This window comes from Rousettus aegyptiacus, unplaced genomic scaffold (genome assembly GCF_014176215.1).
Source record: "Rousettus aegyptiacus isolate mRouAeg1 unplaced genomic scaffold, mRouAeg1.p scaffold_m13_p_6, whole genome shotgun sequence".
Taxonomy (NCBI): domain Eukaryota; kingdom Metazoa; phylum Chordata; class Mammalia; order Chiroptera; family Pteropodidae; genus Rousettus; species Rousettus aegyptiacus.
This window is the reverse complement of record NW_023416309.1, coordinates 59308470-59334801: the sequence shown is the minus strand read 5'-3', so window position 1 is coordinate 59334801 and position 26332 is coordinate 59308470. Positions and strand designations below refer to the sequence as shown.

General features: G+C 58.0%; 1 protein-coding gene across 4 annotated transcripts; it reads left to right on the top strand.

The window, feature by feature from the left end:
- The first annotated feature begins 186 nt into the window (after positions 1 to 186).
- Positions 187 to 26332, top strand: CUNH10orf143 (chromosome unknown C10orf143 homolog). Of its 4 annotated transcripts, none has more exons than XM_036222239.1 (7): positions 187 to 330; positions 8175 to 8339; positions 8446 to 8505; positions 12801 to 12928; positions 18197 to 18333; positions 23371 to 23519; positions 24950 to 26332. In XM_036222239.1, the coding sequence occupies exons 1-7, from the start codon at positions 214 to 216 to the stop codon at positions 25067 to 25069; spliced, it is 876 nt and encodes a 291-aa protein (XP_036078132.1). In that variant the 5' UTR covers positions 187 to 213; the 3' UTR covers positions 25070 to 26332. The 4 variants fall into 4 exon arrangements, with proteins under 4 accessions (XP_036078132.1, XP_036078131.1, XP_036078129.1 ...); XM_036222238.1 differs by lacking the exon at positions 24950 to 26332 and adding an exon at positions 24016 to 24729; XM_036222236.1 differs by lacking the exon at positions 24950 to 26332 and having other exon boundaries at positions 23371 to 24108.

The window sequence follows — 26332 nt, the reverse complement described above, 5'->3', positions numbered from 1 at the left end:
GAGAGCGCGGGAGGAGGCCTCGGATTCCCTTCTGTCCAACCTGCAGAGAAGTAGGAGGCCCCCGAGCCTCCGACCCGGAAGCCACCGTGCACCCGGGAAAACCTAGCTGGAGACCCCAGGACGCCGCGTCGCCCCGGAATCCCGCTTCCAGCCGGAAGTGAGGCCGCCTGCTCTGGACTACAACTCCCAGATTTCCCCTCTGCAGCCTCGCCCATGCTGATTGGCTCCCTGTGCCGTGTACCAGCCAACCAGCTACGGGAAGACGACCGCCCGAGGCTCGGTGACCAATCACAAGAGCGAGGAGGCGGCCACTTCTCCAGCCGACCCAAGGTCTGTAATCAAAGCGTGGCGGGACCCATAAAGGGTAGAGTCTTCGGAGCCTCACAGCTGATTTAGCGATCGGAGAGGTGATACTCCGGCTCTGGTTGAGAAACAACGACCTGGGAGAAACGTCCCCTTCTGTCTGGAAGACTCCGGTCTCCCTTACTCCTGCCTGCGGTACTTGCCGGTAGGACTCACGCGGTCCTGCGGAGCCCCGCCCCCGCCTCTCATTGGCTTCCCTGGGACACGTGGGGTAGGGGGCGTGGACGCGGCGGCGTGGGCGTGGCCACGGCCTCAGGTTCGATGAGAAGCTTGCGGACTCTGTCCTGTGGGCAGAATGGAGACTCTAGCGCTGGGCCGCTGGCGAAGGCGGAGGCCGGAGGAGCTGCAGGTGCTGGGGGATGCGGTGAGTCTCCCAGGGCCGGGGCGTTAGGAACGGCAAAACGGCATCCTTGGTGGGCCCTCAGTGGGCTTCGCGTCTCCCATCGGCCCTGTCCGGGAGGAAGCCTGGGGCGAGCTGCCCGCGCCCACCTGTGGGGCGGAGCCAGGGGTGGGCGGGGCCCGAGTGGCGGGCTCTCTGGCCGCGCCTGCGCAGTCGCGCGGGACCTTGACGTCTACGGACCCGTACGCTCCCAGGGACTGGACACCAGCGACCGTCAAAAGTGCGTGCAGCTCCCTGCAAGACCTGAGGGACTCGGCGCGTGGGCCTGGTGGTGCCCCGCGCTCTGCACGCTGCGGTTCCAAGGGCGGGCGCTGGGCCGGGTGAGCGGGGGCCGAGATAAGCAGACGTGTCAAGCCTGGCCAAGTGCCTTGTGAGCACTAATGAAACCGCCGACGACCGTTAGTTGGTCACGGTTGCTGTGATTGTTGAGCGGTGCTGTGTGCGGCCTTCCGCAGGTCGACCGTAATCCTCTTGGAAGACGAGTCTTTCCTTTACAGACACACACGGATCCTTGCCTTCGGCCCAGAAATGACAAGCGCCAGCTTTTTTCAAAAGGGCAGGTGATTTCAGTTTCTTGGTCTGACGAATAGCTGCCCCCAAATGAGGACCCGAGGGTATTTTATATCCACTCTGCTCTAACTTTTAGACCTACCTTTGCTAACACTTGAAAAATTGTCTTGCAAGGTAAGCAGCCCTTGTCAGCAGAACGGCTGAAACGTGGATGGCTTCACCCCATGCAGGTAGCCCTACGGGGCTAACTTCCACAGTGAGAAAATTCAGGTGCGTTTTCTTGGTTCGCCGAGTAGGATGGAGGTTTTACAGCTCTTCCGCTGGGCGGGATCCTCACTGGGGACCTAATGCGGACCGCTGATGACGCAGACCCCGAGGAAACTCCGATTTTGCCTTTCCGAGGTCACTCTTCACTCGAAATACTTGTAACCCACTTCTCAAGAAACAAGTTAATTCTCTCACTCATTTTTCACATTAATAATAATCTGCTGAGCTACTTCGCACTGTCTGAATGCAGCACCCTACCATTCTGATAAAGGAAACTTATGATCATTCATCTTTGCTCATAACTGATACACCTGCTCATGCTGCCAACTACACATAGCCTCCCTTGGTCCTTTCTTATTCTTGGCAGATTACGTATGACCCGGAAAAGTCAAAACACGGCTGGGGCTGGTCAGGAGGCAGTTTTCCAGGGTTGGAGGCCCTGGTAGGTGTCTGTCAGGCTCAGCAGTGACTCTGGAAGGACTGTGACTTGGAATCTGCTCCTTTAATTACTAGGTGCTCAGACCAAGTGAGGCACACAGTAAGTGTTCGACAGTACTTTTTGGCTGATGAACACGTGAGGGCGTGTGCAGGTGTTTAACTGAGAGGTGCACTAACCATGCTGCCGGGGGTTTCCGACGACCACGCGTTCAGGAGAAATGACCCTTCGACCAGCGAAGCCTCAGTGGTGGGCCCCTCATCCCCCTTCATCACCTTGACTGCGGCTCCCACCTTGGGGCTCGCCCTTGCACTTACCAAGACCGCCTCCTTTAGCTTTCTTCAAAGTGTACAGCGAAGCGACTTTTCATACATTCACAGTTGTGCAACCATCTCTGCCCAGTGTTAGGACGTTTTCATGGCCGTTTGCAGTCACTCCCGTTCCCGCCCAGCTCCAGCAGTCGCTAATCTACTTCCTGTCTGTCCACGCTGGCTGTTTCTGCATTTTAGGTAAATGGGATCATATGATATGTGATCTTTTGCAGCTGGCTTCTTTCACTTAGCAAGATGTTTCTGAGGGTCATCCACGATGACGCATAGATCAGCAGCTTGCCCCTTTTAATTGTGAGCTAACATTCTTTGGTGTGAATGCGCTGCATTTGGTTTACCTGTTCATCAGTTGATAGGCATTAGGGCTGCTTTTCCTTCTTGGATTTAAAAAATAGTGCTGAAAATTGGGAAAATTTCCGTATAGATCACTGTGTGGACACGTTTTCATTCTCTTAGACTCCTAGGACTGGATTCGCCGGTTCCTGTGGTAAGTTCATGTCTCACTTTCTAAGAAACTCCCAAACTGTTTTCCAAAGTGCACCCCATCAGGGACTAGTGAGGGTTCCGAGTTGTCCACCACTTCATCCCGTCTCTTTTTGATGACAGCCACATAGCCATTCCAGTAGATATGAAGTTAGGGGTCTACCGGTGGCTAATGATTTTGAACAGTTTTTCATGTGCTTATTGATCACTAATATCTTTTTTGGTGAACTGTTAACATTTTTTGTCCTTTTTTTAAAAAACTTTATGTATAATTTGTGTAATTAAAGTGCACAGGTCGGTGGTTTCCAGTATATTTATAGAGTTGCGTAAACATCACCATAATCCGATTCAGAATATTTTCGTCACCTCAGAAAGCTGCCGGGGACCCAGCAGCAGTTCTTCCCTGTTTCCTCTCCCTGGCCCTAAGCACCGGCCAGCTGATTTCCCGGCTTTGGATTTCCCGTTCGGGACAGTTCATTAAATGGAACCCCAGAATACTTAGCATTTGGCCTTTGTGACTGGTTTCTCCCACTCAGCATGGTAACGTTTTTGAGGCGCATCCATGTTCAGGGGGTATCAGCACATTCTTCCTCTTCGTCCATAGCTGGCGCTCCACTGTCTGGGTAGGCCACCGTGTGTGTGTCCATTGATCAGCTGACGGATGCTTGGGTTGTTGGCGCTTCTGGGATCTTGTAAGTGATGCTGCCTAGCACGTTCATACACACGTTTCGCATGGACGTACGTTCTCATTTCTCTTGGGTACATACCTACCTCACTGTGGAATTGTTGGGCCGTATGGTAAGTCTATGCTTAACACTTTGAGGAATCAGCAAACTGTTTCCCAGAGCAGCTCTGCCCGTTCCTTCCCGCGAGCAGTGGGGACGCGGTTCTGACTCCCCCACATCCTCGTCAGCACTTGTTACCGTCTCTTTCTGATCAAGCCATTCTAGGGCGCGGGGAGTGGTATCCCATCGTTGTTAATTTTCATTTTTCTAATGGCTAAAGACATTGAATATCTTTTCATGTATTTATCGTTATTTTCTGTATCTTTGTTGGAAAACATACTACTCAGTCCTTTGCCCATTTAAAAATTTTGTTGTCTTCTAGTTGAATTACTTCTTTTTACATCCTGGATCCAAATCCTTTAACATATATATGATGTATAAACATTTTCTCCTAGAATGTAGCTTGACTTTTTACTTTCTTAATGGTGTCTTTTGAAGCCCTAAAGTTTTGGATATTGATGAAGTCTAATTTATTCATTTTTTTTTTTACGGATCATGCTGTTGGTATCATAGCTAAGAAATCTTTACCTAACCCAAGATCACAGACATTTTCTCCTATGTTCACTACTGAAAATTTTATGTTTTCAGCTCTGACGTTTAGATCTCTGATCCATTTCGAGTTAATTTTTATAGATCATATGTGATAGGGCCCTAAGTTCCCCCTTTTGCATGTAGATATTGCATCCAACCAGCACCATGTCTTGTAAAGAGTATTCTTTTTCTGTTGAATTGTCTTGGCATCCTCGTCAAAAGTTGATTAACCATAAATGTATTTTTGCTTCTCAATCCTATGCCTTTGATCGATTTGTTTACCCCTGTTCTTTTTTATTGTAGACTTATATCGAGCTTATGTCACATCAAGTTTCGACATCTTTTTCTTACATCGTTTAGTCTTTAGTGCTTCCTTAGTTGTTTTTTTCAGCCTTGTCGCCCCAGTCGGACTGAAAGCACCTGGCGACCCAGCTGTTGTTTCGGATCGCCCGGGTCTAGGCAGGCCAGCTACGGGTTTTCGACTTCATTTTCCTCATTTATGAACTAGAAATAAAATTCCCTACCCTTCCTATGGCACAGAATTAGTGTGAGGATCAAACGAGAGAACAAATGTAGAAACTCTGTAAACTATAGTTATGAGTATATTTGTATGCCTGCTTTCTTGAGATCCTTAATGTTTTTTAGATTAATTTTTGTTACGTGTGTCCGGGTGACCTCGGGTAATACAGTGACGTAGGTTTCAAGTGTACAGACGATAACGTGTCATCCGCGTGTCGTTTGTTCACCACCCACGGTCGGTCCCCTTCCCTCGCCGTGTGTTTGACTCCCGCCTCCTGCCCCTTCCCCCCCTTTCCTGGTAACCACCAAACCGTCGTTCGTGTCTATGAGTTTTTGTTTGTGTTGTTCATTTGCTGCTTTGTTTTCTCTTGCACATGCGAGTGAAATCATATTGTTCTCAACTTTTTCTGTCTGGCTTATTTTGCTTAGTATGATTGTCTCATAATCCATCCATGTTGTCACAGATGTGGCAGTATTTTGCCTTTTCTTACAGTTGAGTGACACTCCGTTGTATATATGTATCACATCTTTATCCACTCATCTATCGAAGGATGCTTCGATTATTTCCAAGATCCTTAAGTTTAATTGGGAATATTGTGCTTGGTAAATATTGCAAGCGTAAAATTAATTCTCACTAAGTCTAGCGTGTACATTTATGTCTTTTTACTTCATTTGGAAGGGAAAGTGGGTTTTTTGCTCTTCTCTGCTGCCTTCCTCTGGGTAACTGGCTCGTAGAAGTAAGCCGGCCCTGTTGCTTGTGGCCACCGGCTCGCTTCGCTTGTCTCCTCGTAAATTGCCTTCTCTTTGCCAAGCTAGATGGGTCAGGGGTGTGGACGTGCACAGTAAGTTGAGGGGTCTTAAAAAGTGGTCACAGCCGGGTAAAGCACAGCATCTGGATGTCACAGCCATTCAGTGAAGGTCCTGTGTGCCCGGTGCCCTGGGAGTCGAGGGCAGGGACCCTGGCTTCGGTCCTCTCTGTAGTTGACGCTGTGGCAGATTTCCGTGTGTTGGAGAGCGAACCTCCCAAGCGCAAGGTCATTTCCCACATAAAAGTGTCACCAAGGAGGACTCTTTACTTGATGGAAACTATGATCCTTTTCTGGCCGGCGTCCACGGGGCCTTGTTAACCCGGCTCGGGGCGTCAGCGTCCGCCCGGCGGCGGCACAAGGCGACTTTCTCTGCTGTGGTGGGGTCGAAGCTGAGCTAAGCTAAAAGCCTCGCTCAGCGAGCTTTCTGGTGCAGGACTGAATTAACCAGCATCGCACATTTATAACGCACATGATCTTCCATCAGGCAGTGAAAGTCCTTCGAATACCTTCAAAATGAAAGGGGCGCGTGTGCGCGTGTGTGTGCATGTGCGTGTGCGTGTGCATGTGCATGTGCGTGTGCATGTGCGTGTGTGCGCGGAGAGGGGCGACCACAGTTGTGTTCTGAGCTCTAGTGGTTTGTGTTGGGATTTTAATTCACGGTGTATGTGCTTAACTCACATACTAGCATATATTTTTATATGTTTAATTCAAAGCTTAATGTTTAAGAACGTGGCGTTTTCTTGCTGTGCCTGAAGAGAACACGCAGCACTTTTCTGTCCCGAGGAAGCTGCTGTCTTGGTCCTTCCTCTCCGCGTCCTCCCCGCAGTAGACTGAGAAATGGTTCGGGGTGGAACGTGCCCGAGTTGCGCCCCGCGCCCAGCAGCCGGGGTTCCCCAGGGCCTCGCGGCCATCAGCGTGGGAGCCGAGCCCCGGGCTGCGCCTCGGCCGCTGTCCAGCCCGTAGCCCTCACGCAGCTCCGCGGCACGCGGGGCCACCACTTCCGGTGAAGGACACTGTCCCTGAGGCAGCGCGACCTGTGTTCTGCCTTTCGGCTCCTGCATCTCATCCGGCCCTCTGCTCCGTGGGCCTGTTTCTGTGCTCTCTGGGGAGGTCGCTGCTCGGGCGATCCTCTCAGTTATTGCCAAGTGATGGGCTCTTCGTGTATCCTCGAGATTTGCGTTTTGTTCACACGGTGCAAGTGTCTTTTTAGTTGGGCGGTGTATCCTCGCCTGCCGTTATGAGGAGAGAGTGACAGAGTGAACCACGTGGCGTGAGCATCAGACTGAAGCTTGTGCAGCCTCGTTCTCCTCTGGTCCAGGCCGGTCTCCAGCAACTGGACTGTGTGCCAAGTGTGTGTACGGTCAGTGCCGTGTGCAGCCGGCTCTCAGCATCCACAGTAAATGGCAGAAAACACGAATAATTTAGTCTACTCAGCTGGCCGAGGGCCCCCGAGCAGGTGATCCCTGCATTCCCTGGAGGGGCCCAGCCCGCACCCAGCACCTGGTGTCTGTGCATCTGTGGGGGCCTGAGCCCCGGCCCCCGAGCCACCTGAAGAGTGCTGGCGTGTCCCCCTGGGTGATCACAGGTCTGCTGACCTCGAGGTGCCAGGTGTTGTGTGACCCCACACAGAATGGTGGGCCTGGGGTTCCAGAGCCTTTTGGGTTTTATCCGGAGAGTATGGATTCTTCCTCGCGGTCACCCACCTGTGCCCCGGGCTTTCCTTTCTGGCGAATCTGCTGCCATTCAGAAAGGGCAAGGGAAATACCAGGACTTTTCCTGGCCGACCGTGACATCACTGCTGGGGAAAGTTGAGACCTGAGACCTCCGTATAGAACGACATGGGGCGTGGGTATCGTATTTCCACGTCCTCCCTATGGCACAGATTGTTAAAAGTTGACAGTAAACCGGTTTTAACACCTCACACATCTTAAGTTTATTGATGACGTCGGCTAATGACGTTAATTAAATTTCATGATCTGACGTCCGTGTGCTGTATCATGCGCTCACCGCCAAAGGCTGGTCTCCTGTCACCATGGACTTGACCCCTCTGCCTCTTCATCGTCCCCCACCTCCCCTGCCCTCTGTCAGCCACCATTCCGTCGTCTGTGTCTCCGAGTTTGGGGTTTTTTTCGTTCATTGCATTCCGTTTTACATCCCGCACGCGAGTGAAGCCGCGCCGCTCTCGTCGTTTCCCGTCCGGCTCGCCACGCCGAGCAGACGCTGTCGGGGCCGCCGGCCGTTGCCGGGCCGGAGCACGTCACTTCCTCCCACCGCGCGCGTCCTTCTCCCGCCTTCCAGGGAGGCCGCGGGCCGCTTCCCTGTCTTATCACGCTAGGGACTGAGCAGAAACCAGGTAACCAGAGATCCAGGTCCTTGATCTTTTCTTCTTCGATACTGGCCTTTGGTGTAGGTGAAGACGCAGAGGGCCACGCTATTTGCAAAAGTCACGAAAATGATGAATGCGATGAGGATAATATTTGGCAGAACGATTGAATAAATTGCAATACACTTGGATACAACGTGGAAATCAGATGAAATTTAATGAGGGGACATGGGAGAACGTGCAGTTAAACTTAAAGAAGAAGGACACTCGGTGCCAGGGACGAGACAGTGGCTTTGCATGGAGAAGATGCGGGGGCTGTGGGGCGCGAGGCTCTTGGGGACACGCGTGTGACGTGGTGGCTGAAACCACCCACCCGAGTGTTTCAGGAGGCCGTCTCAGTGAAGTTTCGTTTGTTCCAGAAGCGAGCACGCAGGAGCCCGGACGCCACCGCACAGGACTCGGGCCGACCCCAGGTGACGGCCCGGCGCAGCCCAGGCCCGGAGGCGCAGCCCGGAGGCCGCCTCCCCGCAGGCAGGCCCGACGTCAGCCAGGGGCCACGGAGCCAGGGGCCACGGAGCGCTGGGGTAGGTTCCTGTCCCTGCTGAACAGCTGGGGACCCCGTGAGCGTTTCAAGGGGAGGGGCGAGTGTCCGCTGAGCTGATTCCCCTGTGGCTGTGATTTGTCGCACAGGCGCCTCTGAGCGGCGGGAGCGGAGCCCGGGCCTGCAGGAGGTGCGCCGCGGGGGAGTCAGTAAGTGCAGCTTCTCGCCTGACCAGAGACGCGCGCTTAAGTGTCGGGTCCATGAACCGAAGTCGCAAACAGTGGTAGTTACGTTTCCAAGGAACGAGGAAGGTAGAGGAAAAGGTGCAGATTGATGCAAGCTCTTCGTAGCCTCCTGCCGGGGCGCGAGCCCGTGTGTTTCCACTTCAAGTTAGAGAGAGAAATTGAAAATACATTGACAATTCTTTCTCAAAGCCTGGTTCAGGGAGGGGAATGGGCCACGGGATGGGTCGAACAGAGGACTTTTGAGGACATCTGGGAAAAAAGACCCACCCTCATTTAGTTATCCACATAGAGCCCACATTGTTTTATTATCTCTATTTAAGTTTTTCTTTCATGTTTCCGTAAACTTCCCATACACCACACTCTTTAAGAGAAATGCAGTATTCACACCATTCATTCAAAGTAAGGGGAGGTCTAACGGGCCAGAGTCAGGCCGTCAGTCTGCTGTGTCAGGCAGACTGCGGGAAGTGTACATTAGCATAATAATACCTTCCTTATTAATTTTGAGCTTATTTAAGAACAAGTTAATATATCTTTGATAACCTCTGTAATTCTTGGGTTTTTCTTAAATTTAAAATTTGGAATCTTAATACTGCAATAAAGTAGAATTGTATTTAATTTCCACACAGGAACCAGGAGTGTGTGTGTGCGCGTGTGTGTGTGCGCGTGTGTGTGCGTGTGCGTGTGTGCGCATGTGTGTGTGTGTTTCGGCTCTTGCCCCCTACAGATTTTTAGAGAAATGTATTGCTGTGTTTTTGATAACCACAAGACAGATCTTCAGCTGACACATTGCAAGCTACTGTGTTTTATAATGACAGGCAATGAGTTTGTTTCAAACCAAGAACTGAAACTGTGTCAATTGTCACCTATGGAAACCTCTGATTATCTGGACTCATTAGACAAGTATGAAAAGAAAGTCTCGAGTCAAACCCCTCCTCAAGGGTGTGTTTTTCCATCTTCAGGAGAATCTCTGCAGTTCTATTGCAGTTCTGCACAGTAGGGAAATCAGAGACCCAGAAATTTGAACTTACTGTACTCAGGCGGACTCAGGTGACTGCCAAATGTCCCTGCAATGCAAGCAGATAGTATGCGGCCTGAGAAATCTGACCCCGTGCCGGGCGCGTGGCGCCAATGCCGGCGGCTCCTTGTTCCCACACCACGTCAGGGGAACGTGTCTTTCAAACCCGCCCCCGTCGGCAGACACCGGGAATGAAACGTGAATTCCTAGTGCTCTGAGAGCGTGTGTCTGGCATGAATGGCTGAAAGCGAAAAAAATTTGGCTCAAGCAACTGATTGGATCATTTTGGCTAATGTTCTGTTTGAACAACAGTACCTGTTTGATTAGGGTTTTACCTTCCTTCGTAACTCCCCAAGCTCACCTCTTTTATGTTTCATAGGAAATGAATCTATGAACAGAAAACCTATATTGATATGTAAATATATCATTTTTTGGTTAATGCTTGATATTCTTTTTCATCTAAATTTCAGAAACCGACTTTAAAAAATCAGTTTCTCTTTATTTGTAGTTATTCTCAATAAAATTTCACCGCAGCTTGGGTGATTTAATATTTACACCCACCATTTCTAGAAGTCTTATGTAAATAAAGATTGAAATGTGAATTTGAAAAGTCACACCTCTTGATATTTGAACAGACTATAGCTGCGTATATCTTCTTTTTCTAATAATATGGCTAGTTTCCCTCCTAAGCTTTTAAAATAATAAGACGCTATTTTCGTATTCCAGAGCACCGGAAGTTCAGTGCTAAATACAAAGCAAATAGTGTTTTTAGCGGCGCGGGGCCCGGGGAGGAGCTGAGCTCAGCTCTCCGTGGGCAGTGGCCGCGGCCTCCGACGGCTTCATCCGGCACGCGGCCCCGGGCGCAGGGCGCGCCCCAGCCCCGGCGTAGATGACCCAGGGCGGCGACCTCGGGTGGCCTGCGACTCAGCTTACGTGGGGCTTCTCCCCAGGGGCCGCCCCACCCCGACTCCGGGCCTGCGTCCCTCCGCGGACCTTGTCAGCTGCGCTCTGCAGCCGCGGGTGGCTGTCTCAGTCATCGGCCGTCTCGCGCAGGCAGGCGCTTCTCGGACCGCCTCAGACTCGTGTTCCCAGTCGCCAGGTCGCTGGCCGCTCTGGCCCTGGCCGCAGCCCGCAGGCCCGCAGCCGCTGCCGCCTCGGTTTCCCCCAGGGACCGCCGCGGGGCCCGGCTCGTAGCACCTCCTCCTGGTCCCGAGCCACCTGCTCACGGTACCGACAGAACGCGGTGGTGGTGTTCGGCATGTCCGCCCCACCCCCGCCCGGGCCCGGCCGCCGGCCGCTGCCGCCATCCCGCACTGCTGGGCTGCCCGTCCTCCCACGGGGCGTGGCAGAGCTGGGCCGTGACCTGGGGGCGGGCATCCTTCAGGCCAGCTCAGCCTGTGGGGTCCCAACCTGACGAGGGAGCCATGCACCCGTCAAACGAAGCCTAACGAGGCCACCCAGGGTCTCCAGGGCAAAAGGACACGCGAAAAGGGGGTGGCTTTGTGACGGAAGACGACAGGGAGCGCGGATTCAGGGCGCGGTGGGGCAGGCGTGGGCCGCGCGGCACCCCGGGTTCCGTGTGGTGCCTGCTCTGGGACGCCCTAGCTCCTGGGGCAGGGGCCGCCGCGGGGGTGAGTGGGCCAGCGTGACGGGCAGGCGCCCACGTTCCCTCAGCTCCGTCCCCAGCCCTGTGTCCCCTGCTCTGTCTCGGGGAGACACTGGGCAGGAAGCCGGGCGCCCCGCTTTCCCCCCTTCCCTCCCGCCCGGCCTCCAGGGCCACAGCGCCCGCGGGGGTGGCCCTGTGGTCCCCGCGCTTGCTAGCGGGGCGTCGGGCCACCTCGCCCTTCCGTGTGGCTCCTCTGTCACCGCTTGTGCGGCTGCCTCGCGTTGACGCCCCTCCCTCGGGAGTACCCCGATCGGGTGCTGTTTCCTGAGTGGCCCCTGCCTGGGCTCGTCAGCCAGCGAGTGGCCGCGCTCCCCCGGAGGAAGGCGAGATCGCCGTTTCCGGCACAGGACCCCGGGTCTCGGTCGCCCTCCCCCGGGCTCCGGTGCTGGCAGAGCCGGGCCCGGCCGCGCGTCACACGGGCCGTCGTTGCCGCCTGGCGCCGGCGTCCCTGTGCTTTCCTTCGTCCGGTTTCTTGGGTGTCGTCACCCAAACTGGCAGCGAACTGCCACCTGAAAGCAGCAGGGAAAAGGTGACTTTTTGGGGACGCAGACCAGCTCCGCCCCAGCTCCCCGCAGACTGGTGCTGGGCGCGGGCCTGTTCCCCGGTGCCGAGGGCGGACGCGAAGCGAGCAGTCTTCGTGAGCCTCTGCCTCGCTCACCGTGCGGCCTCCGCGCCGTTGCCTGGCAGCCCCCGGGGCGAGGGCGGGGGCGGTGGGCCCGGCCTGTCGCTGGCTTCACGTCTCCTCCCTTTTCCCCTGTAGGGACAGCAGAAGGAGCCCAAGTGTGATTTTTATGCAGATTCTAAATGGATATATATGTTTTCTTCGTACTTTCATCTCCAAATGTTCCATTTGCCGGTCTCGCTGGCGATGGCTTGGTCCGTGCGTAGCGCCCGCAGTGACAGCAGGAGTCCTGCCTGTGCTTGATGCATGAGGCCAGGTGTCAGGCCGAGGGAAGGCCGCGGATGAGCCTGCGGAGCCTCGATGTCGGTTGAGAGCACGACTCGCGAGGTCCGCTCTCCGGGTCCTGCGGCGGCGGCGGCCGGTCTCGTAGCCGCCCTCCTCTCCCACGTCCGGGAGGAGAAACGCAGCCGTGGCGGGGCCAGCGGGCTTTCCTCGGTCGTCTGCACGGACCCCGTGGCGCCGAGTGCATTCTCCCCTCGGTTTGTCGGGGAACCTAGTGTTCACGGCCTCGCCCCATCGGTTCACAGATCCCCTTGGGGGTTACGCGATGCGCCCGCTGGGCCCCGGGTTGCCGGGGGTCCGGGCCGCGGCCTCCCCCGCCCTTCTCGGCGGGGGGCAGCGACCCGCCCTGACGCCCCCCAGGAGTGCAGCGAGGAGGTCACGTCATCCCCAGACGCAGTGGGAGCCTCTCGGCCAGGCCCCAGGGCCGGACCGTTCAGGCTGGAGGGATCAACGGGCCAGCAGGAGAGCGTGGCTGGGCCCTCAGCGACGCGGTCGAACGGGCTTGCCGACAAAATCTGCAGATTGAGCTTCTGACAGGAAACGTTGTTTCTCTTGTGTGAATACCAGAAAAGTCGTGTTATTTAAAAATTTTAATTCATTCTGATCATTTCCAGGCTCTGAGGGAACGGAGCCTTCAGATGATGAGAAGAACAAATCAAAATCCCTTCTCTAGGAACGCGATCTGTTCCGCCGTGAGGGGACGGCGAAGTGGAACAGAGGTCGGCACTTGCGGAAAGTACAGGTCGGCCTCCTCGCGCGCCGCGAGACCGAGCCGGTGCAGGCGCGTCCGCACCGCTGCAGGGCAGAGCGTGAGGCGCACGGTCGATGGCGCGCGTGGGGGGGGCGCGGACAGCAGTGGTACGCGCGCCCCTGTGGCCGGCCTCGCGTCTTGGCCCCGGACTGGGCCAGGGGCTGGAGCCAGAGCGCTGATGTCCAGAGATGGATGTGACTTAGCCCGGGGGAAGCGTGGCAGCTAGAACGGGGACCCTTGCATGAAGTTCAGAGCCCGAAGGTCTGCTCTACTTTGAAAGGGGATTAGCAGCTAAAATGCCAGGCCGCACGCGGACGTGGGCTCCCATTCTATTCTGTCTCAGCGGTAGAAGAACCAAAAGCCACGGCATTAGCATGGAAGTAGTTGCCACTGCTGAAGTCCTTAAGGTCTTGGGTAGTGGCGAAGGCAGCGCTGTCCTGTGGGCTTCTGCCGCCCGGAGCACACAGGACTCGGAGACAAAGCAGCTGCTCTGAGGGTGACATACAAGGACAAAACCACGTAAATCACCGTGGTTTGCTGGAGGGGGGATCAGGAACTACAACAAACAGGGGAATACAGACCTCCAAGGCTCTGGAGTGATGAAAAGAAACTGAAGTTCACTGTACATGTAAGTATTTTAATTTTTGAAAGTGACTAAAGAAGAAATGAAGCCACAATGCAAAAAGAGGACAGTATGGAAAAAGTAACTGGAAAGTTAAAAGAACTTTTAAAAGTGAATGATGTTGTTATGGAAGTTAAAAAATCAGGTTAGACGCAATTAAAGACAGAATTAGTGAAGTAGAAGATAGATCTGGGGAAATCGTCCAAAATACAGCAAGAGAGATAAAAAGATGGAAACTATGAAAGTGTGACTAAGAGTCCTAGAGGAAAGAATGACGAGGTCCATTAGGAAATCCAGAAGGAAAGAATTTAGAAGGGGAAAATGTGATGAAAAGATTTGAGAAGAATTCCTTTTGAAAAGATAATGGCTGAGAATTTCCTAGAATTGAAGAAAACCAAACAGTTTTGAAGCAAAAAAAGAAAGTGAGGAAGATCACCCGTCAGATGTCAAGGTATGTTACAAAGCTCTGATAATTAAGATGATGTTTTATTGGCCCAGGAATAGACAGATAGACCAGCGAATAAAACCAAGGGCTTTAAACATGCATATGGCAGCTCGATATGTTATAGAGCAGATAGTACAGGTCGGTTGAGAAGAAGGTACTATTTAATTTGTGCTAGGACAATTGGCTGTCCATAGATGAGGAAAAATAAAAATTTGATCTCTGCTTTACACGAACATCAATCATGGGGGGTAGGGAAAGGTTGAAGAACCTAAATTAGCAAAAAAATAAAGTTAAACCGTTTGGTAGAGAATATGGGCGAATATACTTACGAAGTAAGGTAGATTTATAGACGTGATAAACCCATGGGTTTGTTTTCACATATTCGTGCGCATCAAGGTTGCATGTCGGAATGCCCCCTCGCTAGCTGCGAATGTGTCATAAAGCGGGGAAGGCATTTGCAACACACAGGATAGAAAGGAGCAGATACATGGGCAGAGCATATGAATGGGCAAGCGGAGAGGAAACCCAGTTAGTAAATACAAGCAGATGTTTAACCTCAAGGTAATTAAAGGCGTGCCAATTAAAGAATCGGATTAGCAAAAGTCAAACGTCTGCTGACAGTGTGGGCGAGGATGCAGGGCTGGGGGTTCTGTCCACTGTGTCGGAGGCGCGTCACCTGGCACAGTGACTTGGAGGGCACGTACCTGGTATGGAGATGGCGGGCGTTCCCTGTGGCCCAGGCGTTTCAGGCCCAGGGTATACCCAACAGATGTCCGAGGAGGTGTGTGCAAAGGAATCGTTGTAGCATCGTTTGCTTCGCAGAACCCCAGGAACAGCCCAAACAGGTTGCCCGTTAATAGGAGAACGGATGAGTAAGTTGGGGTACATTTATTCAATGAAATGTTATGCACAGCAATGAAAACGCATCAACTTAAAAAAACTACGTAAGGATACGTATAAAACCATCTGCAAAGTTTTAAACGTGTGAAATAGTGTTGCACGTTACATGAAAGAATAGCATTCCCGAGAGCGATAAGCGTCCAGCGGAGGACGATGAGGCCGTGTCTGCCGAGGGAGAGGCGCGTTCCGCTGACAGCTCCCGTTCTGCCTCGTAAGCCGTGCGCTGGTTCCTAGCTGTTGGTGGTGTTGCTGTCCGCACTTTTTCGTACGCCTGGGGAATTACCGTGCGTCCTGGGCGCCATGTAGCCGCACGTCCATTGTGAAACTGAAGAGCATTGAAGACAGAGAGAAGACTGTGGAGCTGTGGGGGGGAAGCGACCGGTCAGTCACTGAACTGGCAACGGGCCGCTCATCGGCGACGGTCGACACTAGAAGTCCTTGAGGGACGCCTTCGAAATACCAAGGGGACCACACCTGCGCGTGCACGGGGGCTGCCTGTGCAGGACGCAGCTGGGCCATCCCAGGTGGTTTTACGGGTGAAAGATAAATCCTACGCGAAGGAACACCCGGATGGCTTCGTCCCATCAAAAGAGAAAAAGCGAAGGATCATCTTAACAGATGCAGAAACGGTGTTCTGTCACCTGCAGATCCCGCTCATGACGAAAGCCTAGCGAACCGGAAATGGAGGGGGCATCGTACTCGGTGGAAGCATTTGTGTCGATGAAGAAAAAAGACGCGACTGCCTGCTGCCCCCACTTCTTGGCGCGCCAGGGTTTCTGGCCAACACGAGACAAAGAAGCAACAATAGGTGCAGAACCGGGGAAGCCGAAAGCTAAATCCCTTCCAGGTGATACGATTCTCTACACAGACGGTCCACGAGACGCGCAGGTAAACTCCAGACCTGATATTCCTCAGGGCCGTCGAGCATGAAACGAAACGTGCAAACGGAACCTCATTCTTCGGTAACAATTAATTAGAAAAAAATCCCGTTCACGTTGTTTCGTTTCTTCATGTGGATTCGAGTTGCTGTCTGGTCTTCAATTCCAACCCGAAGAGCTCCTTTGGTACATCCTGGAGGGGAGGCCTGCCAGGGTCAGGGTCTGTCCCTTCGTTTCTCGGGGGATGCTTGATCTCCCAGTTTTGAAGGCTGGCTTCGTTAGCTATAGAATTCTTGATCGACGGTCCGCCCGACGAGGTCATCTCTTCGCCTCGCGACTCCGTCTTTCTGATGCGACGTCAGCTGTCGATCTCGTCGGCGACCCTGTCTGCAGCTGTCTCCTCTCTGCTGTCAAGATTCTGTGGTTTTCGACGCTGGGTCAGTGAGTGAGATGTGTAGCCGTGTGCCTTGCTGTTCCGGCCAGCCCCCCAGACGGGCGAGGGGGAGCTCAGGCAGGACGTTTTCAGTGAAAGGGGGTTTCGGAAGGGCTCGCGAGCTGCGGCCAGCACCTTGGAGGGAGTCCTCACGGGGGTGAGGGGAGGCAGCGTCGGGCTGTGCGCACAGAGGGGCCCGTGAGGAGCCGGGAGCCCCTCGGTGACGGGAGCGGCTCACCTCTGCACCCCCCGCCCCGCGTCCTGCTGCCGAGGGTCTCCTGGGGAAAGCATTCGAGAAACGCACCTATTCCCCACTCTTCGGAGGCTTGGTGTGCGTTAGGCCGTTGGAGACCCTGCGCGTCACCGTAGAGACGGCTGTCGTGAGCGTAAAACGCCCTTCGGGGAAGAGGCACCTGTCACGCGTGTGCGTCCGAGGCGAGTACGTGCGGCCCCGCCCCATCACGCTGCCGGGGCCTTCCACGGGCGGGGCGCAGCCCGACTCCACGGACAGGTCTCCCGTCCCCCCCGCACGCGCCTTCGTCACAGACGGACGGATTCTCCGGCCCGGGGCAGTCTGACCTCATGCCGTTCTCACGGCCCGGGACGCCCTCCCCCACCTCGCAGGACTCTGCTCCGCCCTCGTCCAGCCGGGACACCGCCCCCTGTGTCAGGCCTTCCCCGGCCCCTCAGCTTCTCGTTCCCGGCACCTGGATGGGTCACCCGTGTGGAGTGGGCCCCTGGGCGGAGGTGCGCTTGGGGCCCGCCTCCCGTGCTGTCGCGGAGGCCTGAGGCCCTCCTGTTGGGTCGCGTGTCTCAGGGCACCGCCTGCCTTCCAGGACAGGGACGCTGTCGTCTAGTAACTCTGTTGTCCCTGCCGCTGGCCCAGCCTGCCCCTCCCCGCCGCTGGCCCAGCCTGCCCCTCCCCGCCGCTGGCCCAGCCTGCCCCTCCCCGCCGCTGGCCCAGCCCGCCCCTCCTGGCCTCAGCTGGCGCAGGATGCCACCGTGGTGCGGTCACGGCGGGCAGGGCTGCCCTGGTGGCCTCTGCCAGCGGGCCACGGAGCCACGCTGTTCTGCCCCAGTGCAATGGCCAGCTGTGACAAAGGGTTTCTGAGTTCCGGACGAGACCTCTCATGCCACGGTGGCGCAGCGTCTGGCCGCCTCCCGCAGCAGCCATCTGGCTGCCGCGGTGGTCCGTGCGGGTGAGCGTGAGGAGTCTCGCGGCCTGCCCCAGGACACGGGGCGGGGGCGGGCGGGCAGCAGGCCCTGAGGACGGTCACGGAACCCCGTCCTTCCGCATCCGACCCCCGAGAGGCGCCACCGCGCTGCTCCTATGCCGAACCCCAGTTCAGGAGTCGGACAGCATCACACAAAGGTCTGTTTCATAGCGTCTAGATGACATTTTCATTTTTTCCCTCGCAGCCAAGAAAAGAAATAACACTTATCAAGAACAATCTATGTAACAGCCACTGTAGGAAGCGCTTTGAATGTCTCGATTGTAATGTTCCTGTGTTTGCAGCCACACCTCGTTTTATTGCGCTCAGCTTTCTGATGCTTCGCAGATGTCGCGTTTGTTTTTAACAAATGGAGGGCCAGACGCTCCACTAGCAAAAGATTATGACCCGCTGAAGGCTCAGATAATGGTTAGCAGTTTTTGTCAATAACGCATTTTTTAATTACGATATATGCATTATTTTCTAGACACAATGCCATCATCGCCCAGGTCACAGACCATAGTATAGTGTGAACAGCTGTGACATACCAGGAAACCGTGAGGTCACCTTACTGTGGGGCTCACGTCGCTGGGGCACGGGGGAGCGAGCCCGCCCCGTGCACCCTGTGACTGGCCGGCCCTACGGAGCAGCCTCCCTCGGGGGCGCCCGGCCGCCTGAGGCGCAGGGCCGCGTTGGCGAGCGCCCGGCCACGGTGGCTGGATCCAGCAGACAGAGAGTGGCCCCCACCATGTGCTGCTCTGTCGTTTCAGGGACATTTTAACCACGTCGAGGGTCGTTAGAAGATGCGAGTTGGTCGAGGAGGATTTCAACTTTGGCTTCGAACCTCCATTTGACGGCGAATGTCCATCTCACGATGGCCGTGGGCGTCCACCTGTTCCCTCGTCAGGTAACCCAGCTTCCTCCGTGCTCGAGCCAGGAGGCCCCGGCCCCTTGCGGAGTCCTGGCTGGGACGTGTAACAGACGTGGGGTCGGACTTCCGGGGAGGCCGAGACCCCCGAGGCCTCCGGAGCCACGCCCAGATGTCGCCCCACCGCTGCCCTCCCGGTGGTCTCGTGGGCTATCCAGGGCGGCCTATGTATCCTTCTTTAACGGGGAGACTTATTTTTTGTACTCGAAATGCTCTGGGATCGTAAGCTGAGTTTTGCCGAGTGCTGGTGCCCAGCCTGTTCCGTGTGCTGCTCGCCGACGTCGCCAGGCACAAGGCCCCTTCGACATGAAATGAAGGTTCTCGTTTCCCCCCGTGTTTTCTCGGCGTCTGACTGTGGAGACTGACTTCACGTCCCCTGCACTGTTCCAAAGAGACATCTTAAAAGCATGATCACAGTACGATTACCGTTCCTCAAACCAAAGTTACAATAGTTTCTTGTATTATGAAATCTCTGGTCTCTGATCACATTTTTACGTGCTTCATCAGTTTCATAAATGATTGCTTGTATTTTGCTTCGTTTTTACAATTTACTTGGGTCGGGACCCAGGTGAGGTCGATCTGGCCCCGCCCCCCCGCCCCCTCCCGGCCCCCCCCGCTCCCTCTCGGCCCCCCGCAGTGTGTCCTCAGGACCCCCGCCCCCTCCCGGCCCCCCCGCCCCCCCCCGGCCCCCCGCAGTGTGTCCTCAGGAGGCCAGTTTGCCGTCGAGTCTCGCTCGTGGCTTCCCTCGCGCCTCACCTGCCCCTCTGACCTCCGTACGTCCTAAAACTTGGTAGTTGATCCAGAAACTTGATCAGGTTCACTTCTGATTTTGTTGGCAAATGTCCCTTCCGATCCTTGCCATTCCAATCTTTGCTACTGTGTTGTGTTAATTTGCGTCAACCTCAAAATCGGGTCCCTCAGTTTCCAGTCCCTCTGGGGACAAACAGCTCGGCACAGAGCCAGGGTGGCTTGCAGGCGTCATACGGTGCTGGCCCTGAGCGGTCGGAGCGCTGGACTAGGTGCTCAGAAAGTGGCCGCAGACGTCCTGCACCCCGGCGACGCGTGACGGGCCACCACGGCGACTGGCGGGGACAGAACGCAGAGCGCGTGTTTGCCCTGCGGCTGTCCCAGACCCCGCCGGGGCTCCTGTCAGACCGTTGGGGGCCCTCCTGGGACTTTGGGGCTGACACCTCCTTACGGTCACTGTGGCGGTCGCTGGGCGCCTTGGGCGAAGCGCCTGGCGTGCCCGCGGAGGACGGTCACCGTGCGACGGCGGCCACGTTCGAGCCCGTGCGAGGTCCTCAGGGTGAACCCCTGTCCTTCCGCTGCAGCACGGCCATGTCTCGGCTCGTGGTGAGGACGCGCGTCCGGAGGCCACTCTGCGCCTGAGCCCACGCGCCCGTCCGCGTGGCCCGCTCCGGTCAGCGCAGGCCGGTCACGTGTGCTGAGTGCCACGGACTCGAGCCCCAGCTCCGGACAGAGAGGCTTCTTCACGGACATCGAAATCCACGCACGTGAGAACAATTACAAACCGAAGCCACGTTGGTCATGACCTTTATCAAAAGGAACAAAAGTACAAGACGCGGCCGTCGGCCACAGACGCGCGCGGCAGCCGAAGGGGCGTGTGCCGCTTGCTCGCCTTCGGGGGAGGCCGGCGCGTGGAGCCCTAAATCTCTTGATTTTCTCAAGCATTCCTGACAGGCCTCTCGGTAGTCTGAAGAAATTTAATCTTGGGTCATAAATGCCTTTTGCAGCCCCTCAAAGTTGATCACCGGAAGTGACCGGTGGCCTGTGTGCGTCCTCTTCTGACAGGTGTCTAGTCAAGTCCTCAGTCCAGCCTTCACATGAGTTACCGGGTTTTGCCGTCGCCTTGTGAGAGTTCCTCACACGTCGTGGAGATTCGCCGCCTCAGCCGTGCGCTTCCTCCCCTGCCGCCGGCGGCCGTTCGCGCTGCCGCTCGTTTCCTCGCCGTGCGGGGGGTTCAGTGTGCTGTCGTCCAGCGCGTCTGTCTCTGCTTTTGTCGCCTGGGCGTTTGGCGGTGTGTCCGTGCCACCTCATTGCCAAGACCAATGTCACGCAGCTTTTCCTCTGTGTTTTCTTCTAGGAGTTAGAGAGCCTTGGGTCTCATATAGGTCGCTCTGAGTTCATGTTTGTTTATGGCGCACGCTGAGGGCTCAGGACCCTTCTGTCGCACGCGCGTCTGGTTTTCCTACCCCGTTTGGGGAGGAGCCCGTGTTCCCCGCCGTGCGGCCTGGCCGTCCTCGCCAGGGGTCACTGGCCGTGCGTGCAGGCGTTTGTGTCTCGGCGCGCTAGTCTGTTCCGTTGGTGTGAACGTCTTTGCTTACACTGGTACACACCCGTGTAAGGGCGTGATGCCTTCGGCAGGTGCGCGCAAAGATGCTCGCTAGGCGTCAGGGGACTGCAGGTCAGAACCACAGGGAGCCTTCACCTCACACCTCTTGGGGTGGCCGTGACCAAACACGCAACAGGTACGTGAGCACCGACGAGGACGCGCAGACGCCGGCGCCTGGGCGCGCCGTCGGTAGGGATGAAAGCGGCGCCACCCCTCTGGAAAAGAGCAGGCGGGTCATCAGGAAGTAGGACACGGACCCACCGCACGACTAGTGACCCCGCTTTCGGTCTGCACCAGAGGAACCGAAATCAGGGTCTCAAAGCGGCACCTGCACCCCGTGGTCACTGCAGCCCTGTTCCCAGTGGCCAAGACGCGGAGACTGTCCAACTGTCCGTTGGCTGATAAGTGGATAAAGAATGTGGTCTGTACACACACGGAACAGTGTTCGGTTAAAAAAACCGTGCGCGCGGCGACGTGGTGGACGCCGAGGACGTCACGCCGAGTGAAGTGAACGACACAGAAGGACGCGTCCCGCAGACCCCGCTCGTCGCGGCATCTGGGACAGCAGCGGGGACGTCGTGGGGCCTGCCGGGGCCGGGGAGGGGTCGCCCTGGGGCGCGGGCTGACTGCGCGCCCGAGCTCCGGCCTGCGCCATGGGGCCTCCAGTCGGCAAGAGACCCTCCGAGGCCGGGTCTCGTGCCAGGTGCTCTTGCCACGACTGTCAGGCAAGGCCGGCCTCCCGCAGCGGCGCCTGGCGGGCGGGTCACACCCGCCTTTCCACCTGCGTCACGGCGCTGCCGCGCTCCGTGGTTCCGTGGTCGCCACTGCCCACGGCCAGCGGTTTCCCCTTGCCCTCGAGCGCGGGGCAGTGTCCTGACAGTAGGGGCCTCGTCACGAAGCCACTTCGTCTCTCCAGGGGGCTCCGCTTACGCCGAGGTCTCACTGGCTCCAGGGAGTTGACAGACGTGCGCCAGACCCGCGGCCCAACGTCCAGGCTTCGGAGAAGCCCAGCGCGGCCGCCGTCCCCCTCCAGACCGCAGGCCCCACGGCCAGCCACGTGCCCCCGTCTCTCAGCCCACAGCAGCGTCCCGGGCCCCTGGCGCTGCTCCCGGGAGGCCCCGGCAGGGTCTGAGCCACCAGGGACGCAGAGGCCGGGGCCCGAAGGTCTGCCTCGGCGTCCCCGAAGCCGCGGGGAGGGCCGTTTCGGGGACCACGGGTCGCGGGGCCCCGCAGCACTGAGCGTCACGTCTGTTCTCGCGCTCGGCCGTGGCGCTCGGGGCCCGACAGCAGCCGGCACGCCGCGCGCAGGTGTGCGAGGTGGGGGCCCCGCCCGGGTGCTCGCCGGCGTCCCAGACACGCTCGGAAAACATTCTTAGCACGCGCATTCCTGCTGCGCGTCGCACGAGAACTCTCACACGCCGTGTCCACGCCGCGAGGCCGAGGGCAGGCCCCGGGAGCCGTCGGACGAGCTGGCCGCGGGTCCGTCGCCGGCGTCTGGTCCCGGCCCTGCCTTGATCCCGCATTCTCATCGGGGCGCTCGTGATGCTGGGACAGGCAGCGCGTCCCTGGTCGCATCGGTGCAGGGACGCCCCGACAGCAAGTGGCGGGGCTCCAGAGGTTCCTCGTGAATGCGAGGCCGTCGCCGGGGCCGGCGCCTCCCTGGGCGGCCTGCTGCGGCCAGGCCCGGCCCGAGGCCCGGGCTTCACCCGGCCGGTCCTGGCTGCGCGCTCCGGGCCAGCGCCTCGCCACCCCTGGGTGCTTCTGCAGAGCTCGCCCCCACGGTGGTCGCCATCACTCCCTAAGACCAGCAGCCCAGAGCTGACGGCTGAGCAGTGGTGAGCACAGACGCCTGTCCCCTGGCCTCCGGGTGCTCGGCCTTGCGAGCACCCCCGGGTGTCAGGCCTGGACGGCTCCCGCGGCGGCCTTGGCCCAGCTTCTGTCCTGCTGGTGTGGGGGGTCTGGGTTAGAGGGGGCGGGTGTGTGCTCTCGCTGCCCCCGGCCCCTCTCCCAGCCCTGTGGGGTCTCCTGGCTTTGCAGCGGGGGACCCTGGAGGCCCAGAGTACAGGCGTCTGGGTGACTCCCGGAGCGGTGGTCCAGGCTGCAGAGCTGCGGGCGCAGTCGGGCGTCGAGGCAGCCTCTGGGAAGGGCAGGGCTTCCGGGTGCCGGGGCCTCTCCCGTTGTCCACCTGCTCCCCAGTGAGCACCCGGCCCCCTGGGGCCTTGGAGCGACGCTCGGGCTCCCGGGTTGACCCCGGGCCAAGCGAGCAGATGCCACGACGCCCGGGCGACGGCGTTGGTAGCACTTCCCACGCGCAGCCAGTGCGCCTCCGGCCTGGCCTTCGGGCTCCTGGTCCCCGCGAGGCCGCGTGGCCACAGCCCCGCCCGTCCCACTCTGCAGGTGGGGCGCCGGGTCCAGCCCGGCTGCAGACCACACACAGTGCGTCACTGGGGGTCACGCGGCAGCTCTGAGGTCACGCAGCGGCTTGGGGCGCTGCTCTTGAAGCCCCCCTGGATTCTAGCTGGAGTGGAGACCAAGCTCAGAGCTGCGATGTGGCGGGCCAGGTGACCATCGTGACTGGAAGAGGAGAGACGCCCTCCCTGCGAGCACCCGGGTGAGAGTGCGAGCCCCCCCCGCAACCCCACAGTCATAGTGCCTCTTTTTAGGGTGCAGAGCCTCGAAGAGCACGTGTGCACAGTGTACGCCGAGACCCGAGAGGTGGTTCACGCTGCCCACCACCCTGCCCCGGACAGGGAGACCCCCCGGGAGACGTGACCGGCCTCTCCAGGGACGTCGGGGCCCCGCGCGTGCGGAGGTGCGTTGCTGGAGTCGGCCTCTCGTCGTGTTTCGGGCTCCTGACAGGTGGCGGTGGGTGTGGCTGCCGGGGGCCTCGCTCCTCGGGGACACGCCCAGCCTGTCGCGGGCACTTCCTCAAAGGCAGCAGCTCTGCGTAGTCGAGGGAGCATGGCCGGCTTCCTGTCTGAAGTACGCGTCCCCAGGGAGATCACCGCCATTTGATCTGTTTTTGATTAAAATGTAAAAATTAAAAATTAAATCAAATGGTAGCGCGGGTCCTTGGGGAAAACGCACTCCGGTTGTGAAGTGTTCCCTGCAGTAACCCGGGGACTCGGGCAGCGTTGTCTCGTCCGCAGGTGGTCTTTTTATGTCACGTAATTAAAACGAATTGCGGTGGGAACCCCCGAACGCCTGCCTTCCCACGTACGGTCCTGCCGGTGGCAGCTCCGGCCGCGGGGACAGGCGGGGCGTCCCGGGCACCTGGGACTCAGGGCGCCCACTCTTCCCCCCGCCAGGCCCCCCGGTGTGGCCGAAGGACCTGGCATCGCCACCCAGCGGGGCCCGGAGCAGGGGCCGCGGAGCTCCTGGGCGAGCACGTCGTCGGAGGCGGCCGGGACACGTGCCCGGAGGCAGCTTGATTTCCCGGGCCTCACGGCAGGTTCGGGGTCAGCCTGGAGCCGGCCCGGTGTTGGGCTCGAGATGCCACCACGCGACCCCGCCGGCCACTGCCACGCGCCCCTGCCGTTCGAGCCGGGCCGAGTTAGCCGCCGTGGCCAGTGCGGTCTGAGCCCGAGCGAGGCCTGTCCTGTCCTGGGAGTGGCCGAGTCCCCGTCCGTCACATGCCACAGGCGGCCGGCGGAGCCGGAGCGGGAGGGACATGAGCAGCGGGGTGTGCGCAGCTCGAGGGGCGTGGGCGGTGGGGGCTGCACCCCTTTCCAGCCCTGGGAGAGAGCCCCCCACTCTCCTCCAGCCCCGCCCCGCCCCGTATCTCATGTCATGGGAGCCTCCCCGTGCACCCCAGGGGGGACCCCGCCTGTGCCCAAGCCCGAGCCTGTCCTCAGGTGTCCCCTCGGCCCCTCTTCCCACGAAGCCCTCCTGCGGCAGCAGCCCCTGGCCGCTCCGGCCCTCGGCGGGCCCCACGGCCCTGTGAGCAGGGTGTATGCCGGTGGCCTGGGGTGGGGGGAGGCGGGGGGCCCCTGCACGCACATCCCCTGTGAGCAGGCTGCATCCCCACGGGCTGGGATGGGGGGAGGCGGGGGCCCCTGCACGCACGCCCCCTCCCCCGTCCCCTCCGCCCGCCTGCCCTCGCTGTCTTAGTCGCTTGGTGTGAATGAGGACGCAAATTAATTCTCATGGATTTTCTAAGAGTACCAAGATGTTTGTAAATGATGATAACCTACTAAGTCCGTCGGCCCCTTACCTTCCTCAACTTCTTGACTTGTTTCTCAGTATCGGTGTTGCAGGAAACCCAGACGTGCTCAGCGGAGGAGCCTGGGAGCACGCCGCCCGGCCACCCTCGTCCCCCAGGGCCTCGTTCTGCCGGACAAGCAAATCCCCGCATTGTCCTAGCTCACTTTCCAGTGCTCTAGTCTGTGTCTTGAACAGGGAAGGCCGTCTCGACATCTCTCACACCGTCATTACATCTAACAAAATGACAGTGTTCCCTGCTGTGATCTGACACTCAGTTGGTGCGGTTTTCCTCCGAGCGGCGGGGTCTGCCCCCTCTCTTTCCAGTCTCCTGCCATCGAACTTAAGCCGGGCTGGAGACCAGCCCACCCTAAGGGCACTCCTAGGAGGACGCGTGCTCTCCACCAGCTTCTGCAATTACCTGTGCCCCTCCTCGCCTCACCTACCCTTCCACAGGAGAGTAGGAACGGAGAGCGTGCATCCTCCTGGGAATACCCACGTCGGTCGGGATGACGAAGATGGGCGGCTTTGAGCAGTTAGGACCTGAGAGCAGAGGGGCAGAGACAAAACAGCAAAGGGCAGGCTTCTTTCTTTATTATTTTTTCCGCCTACAGCACCTGGTCCTCCTAGATGGTCTCCCATCCAAGCGCTAACCAGGCCCGACCCTGCTCAGCTTCCGAGCTCAGACATTGGGCTTGTTCAGGGTGGCGTGGCCGCAGACCATGGACCGCGGCTCCCCTGGGGCGCGAACCCAGGACCTTCTGGGTGTAAAGCAGACGTGCTGACCGCTGCGCTGTGGAACCGCGTCCGAGAACAGGTTCCTAACGTTGGGAGCGACGGGCTGAGGGAGGAGAGCGAGGGGCCGGAGTCGGGGGACGTTTCCACGTGGAGGGGCACGTGGTCACGTGGGCAGCTCAGGAGCCACGAGAAGCCCCCAGGCTTCAGCCTGAAACAGCGGGAAACGGGGTGTCGCCTCTGGGAAAGTGAGCGCGGGGACGCACTCACACGTACCATCCGCAGACTCTGCCGAGACTGTAACTTCAGCCCAGTCCACGGAGATTTCATCTTCTAACGTCGACCGGCCCTGCAGCCCTGGGAGCGGCAGCCGCCCTCACCCCTGGGCCGGCTCCGTCTCAGGGCTTCCCACCCGGTGCCCAGGACGCCCTGCCCGGGCCTGGGCCTGTGCGTTCTCACTGGAAGTTCTGAACTGGAAACTTTGGTCGGGACCCGGAGCCCCTTCCGGGGCCCCCCTGTCACCCCCCGGCCCGGATGCCTCGGGACCCTCACCTGTCCCCACGCTCGTACCTGCGGGGAGCTGTCACCGCACGCTCTTGTCACTAAAGAACTAAAGACAACATCTTGGGTAGGAAGCAATTGTGGAGGGCAGAAGTTTCTGGCCAGGCAAATAAATTGGATTTAAGTATA

Excerpts from the sequence above, each read along its gene's own strand:
- CUNH10orf143 (XM_036222236.1), top strand. The coding sequence starts at position 214 with ATGCTGATTGGCTCCCTGTGCCGTGTACCAGCCAACCAGCTACGGGAA. Across the intron at positions 8,506-12,800 it reads GGTGCGCCGCGGGGGAGTCA|GCTCTGAGGGAACGGAGCCT; the intron begins GTAAGTGCAGCT and ends GATCATTTCCAG. Across the intron at positions 12,929-18,196 it reads GGCACTTGCGGAAAGTACAG|GGACATTTTAACCACGTCGA; the intron begins GTCGGCCTCCTC and ends CTGTCGTTTCAG.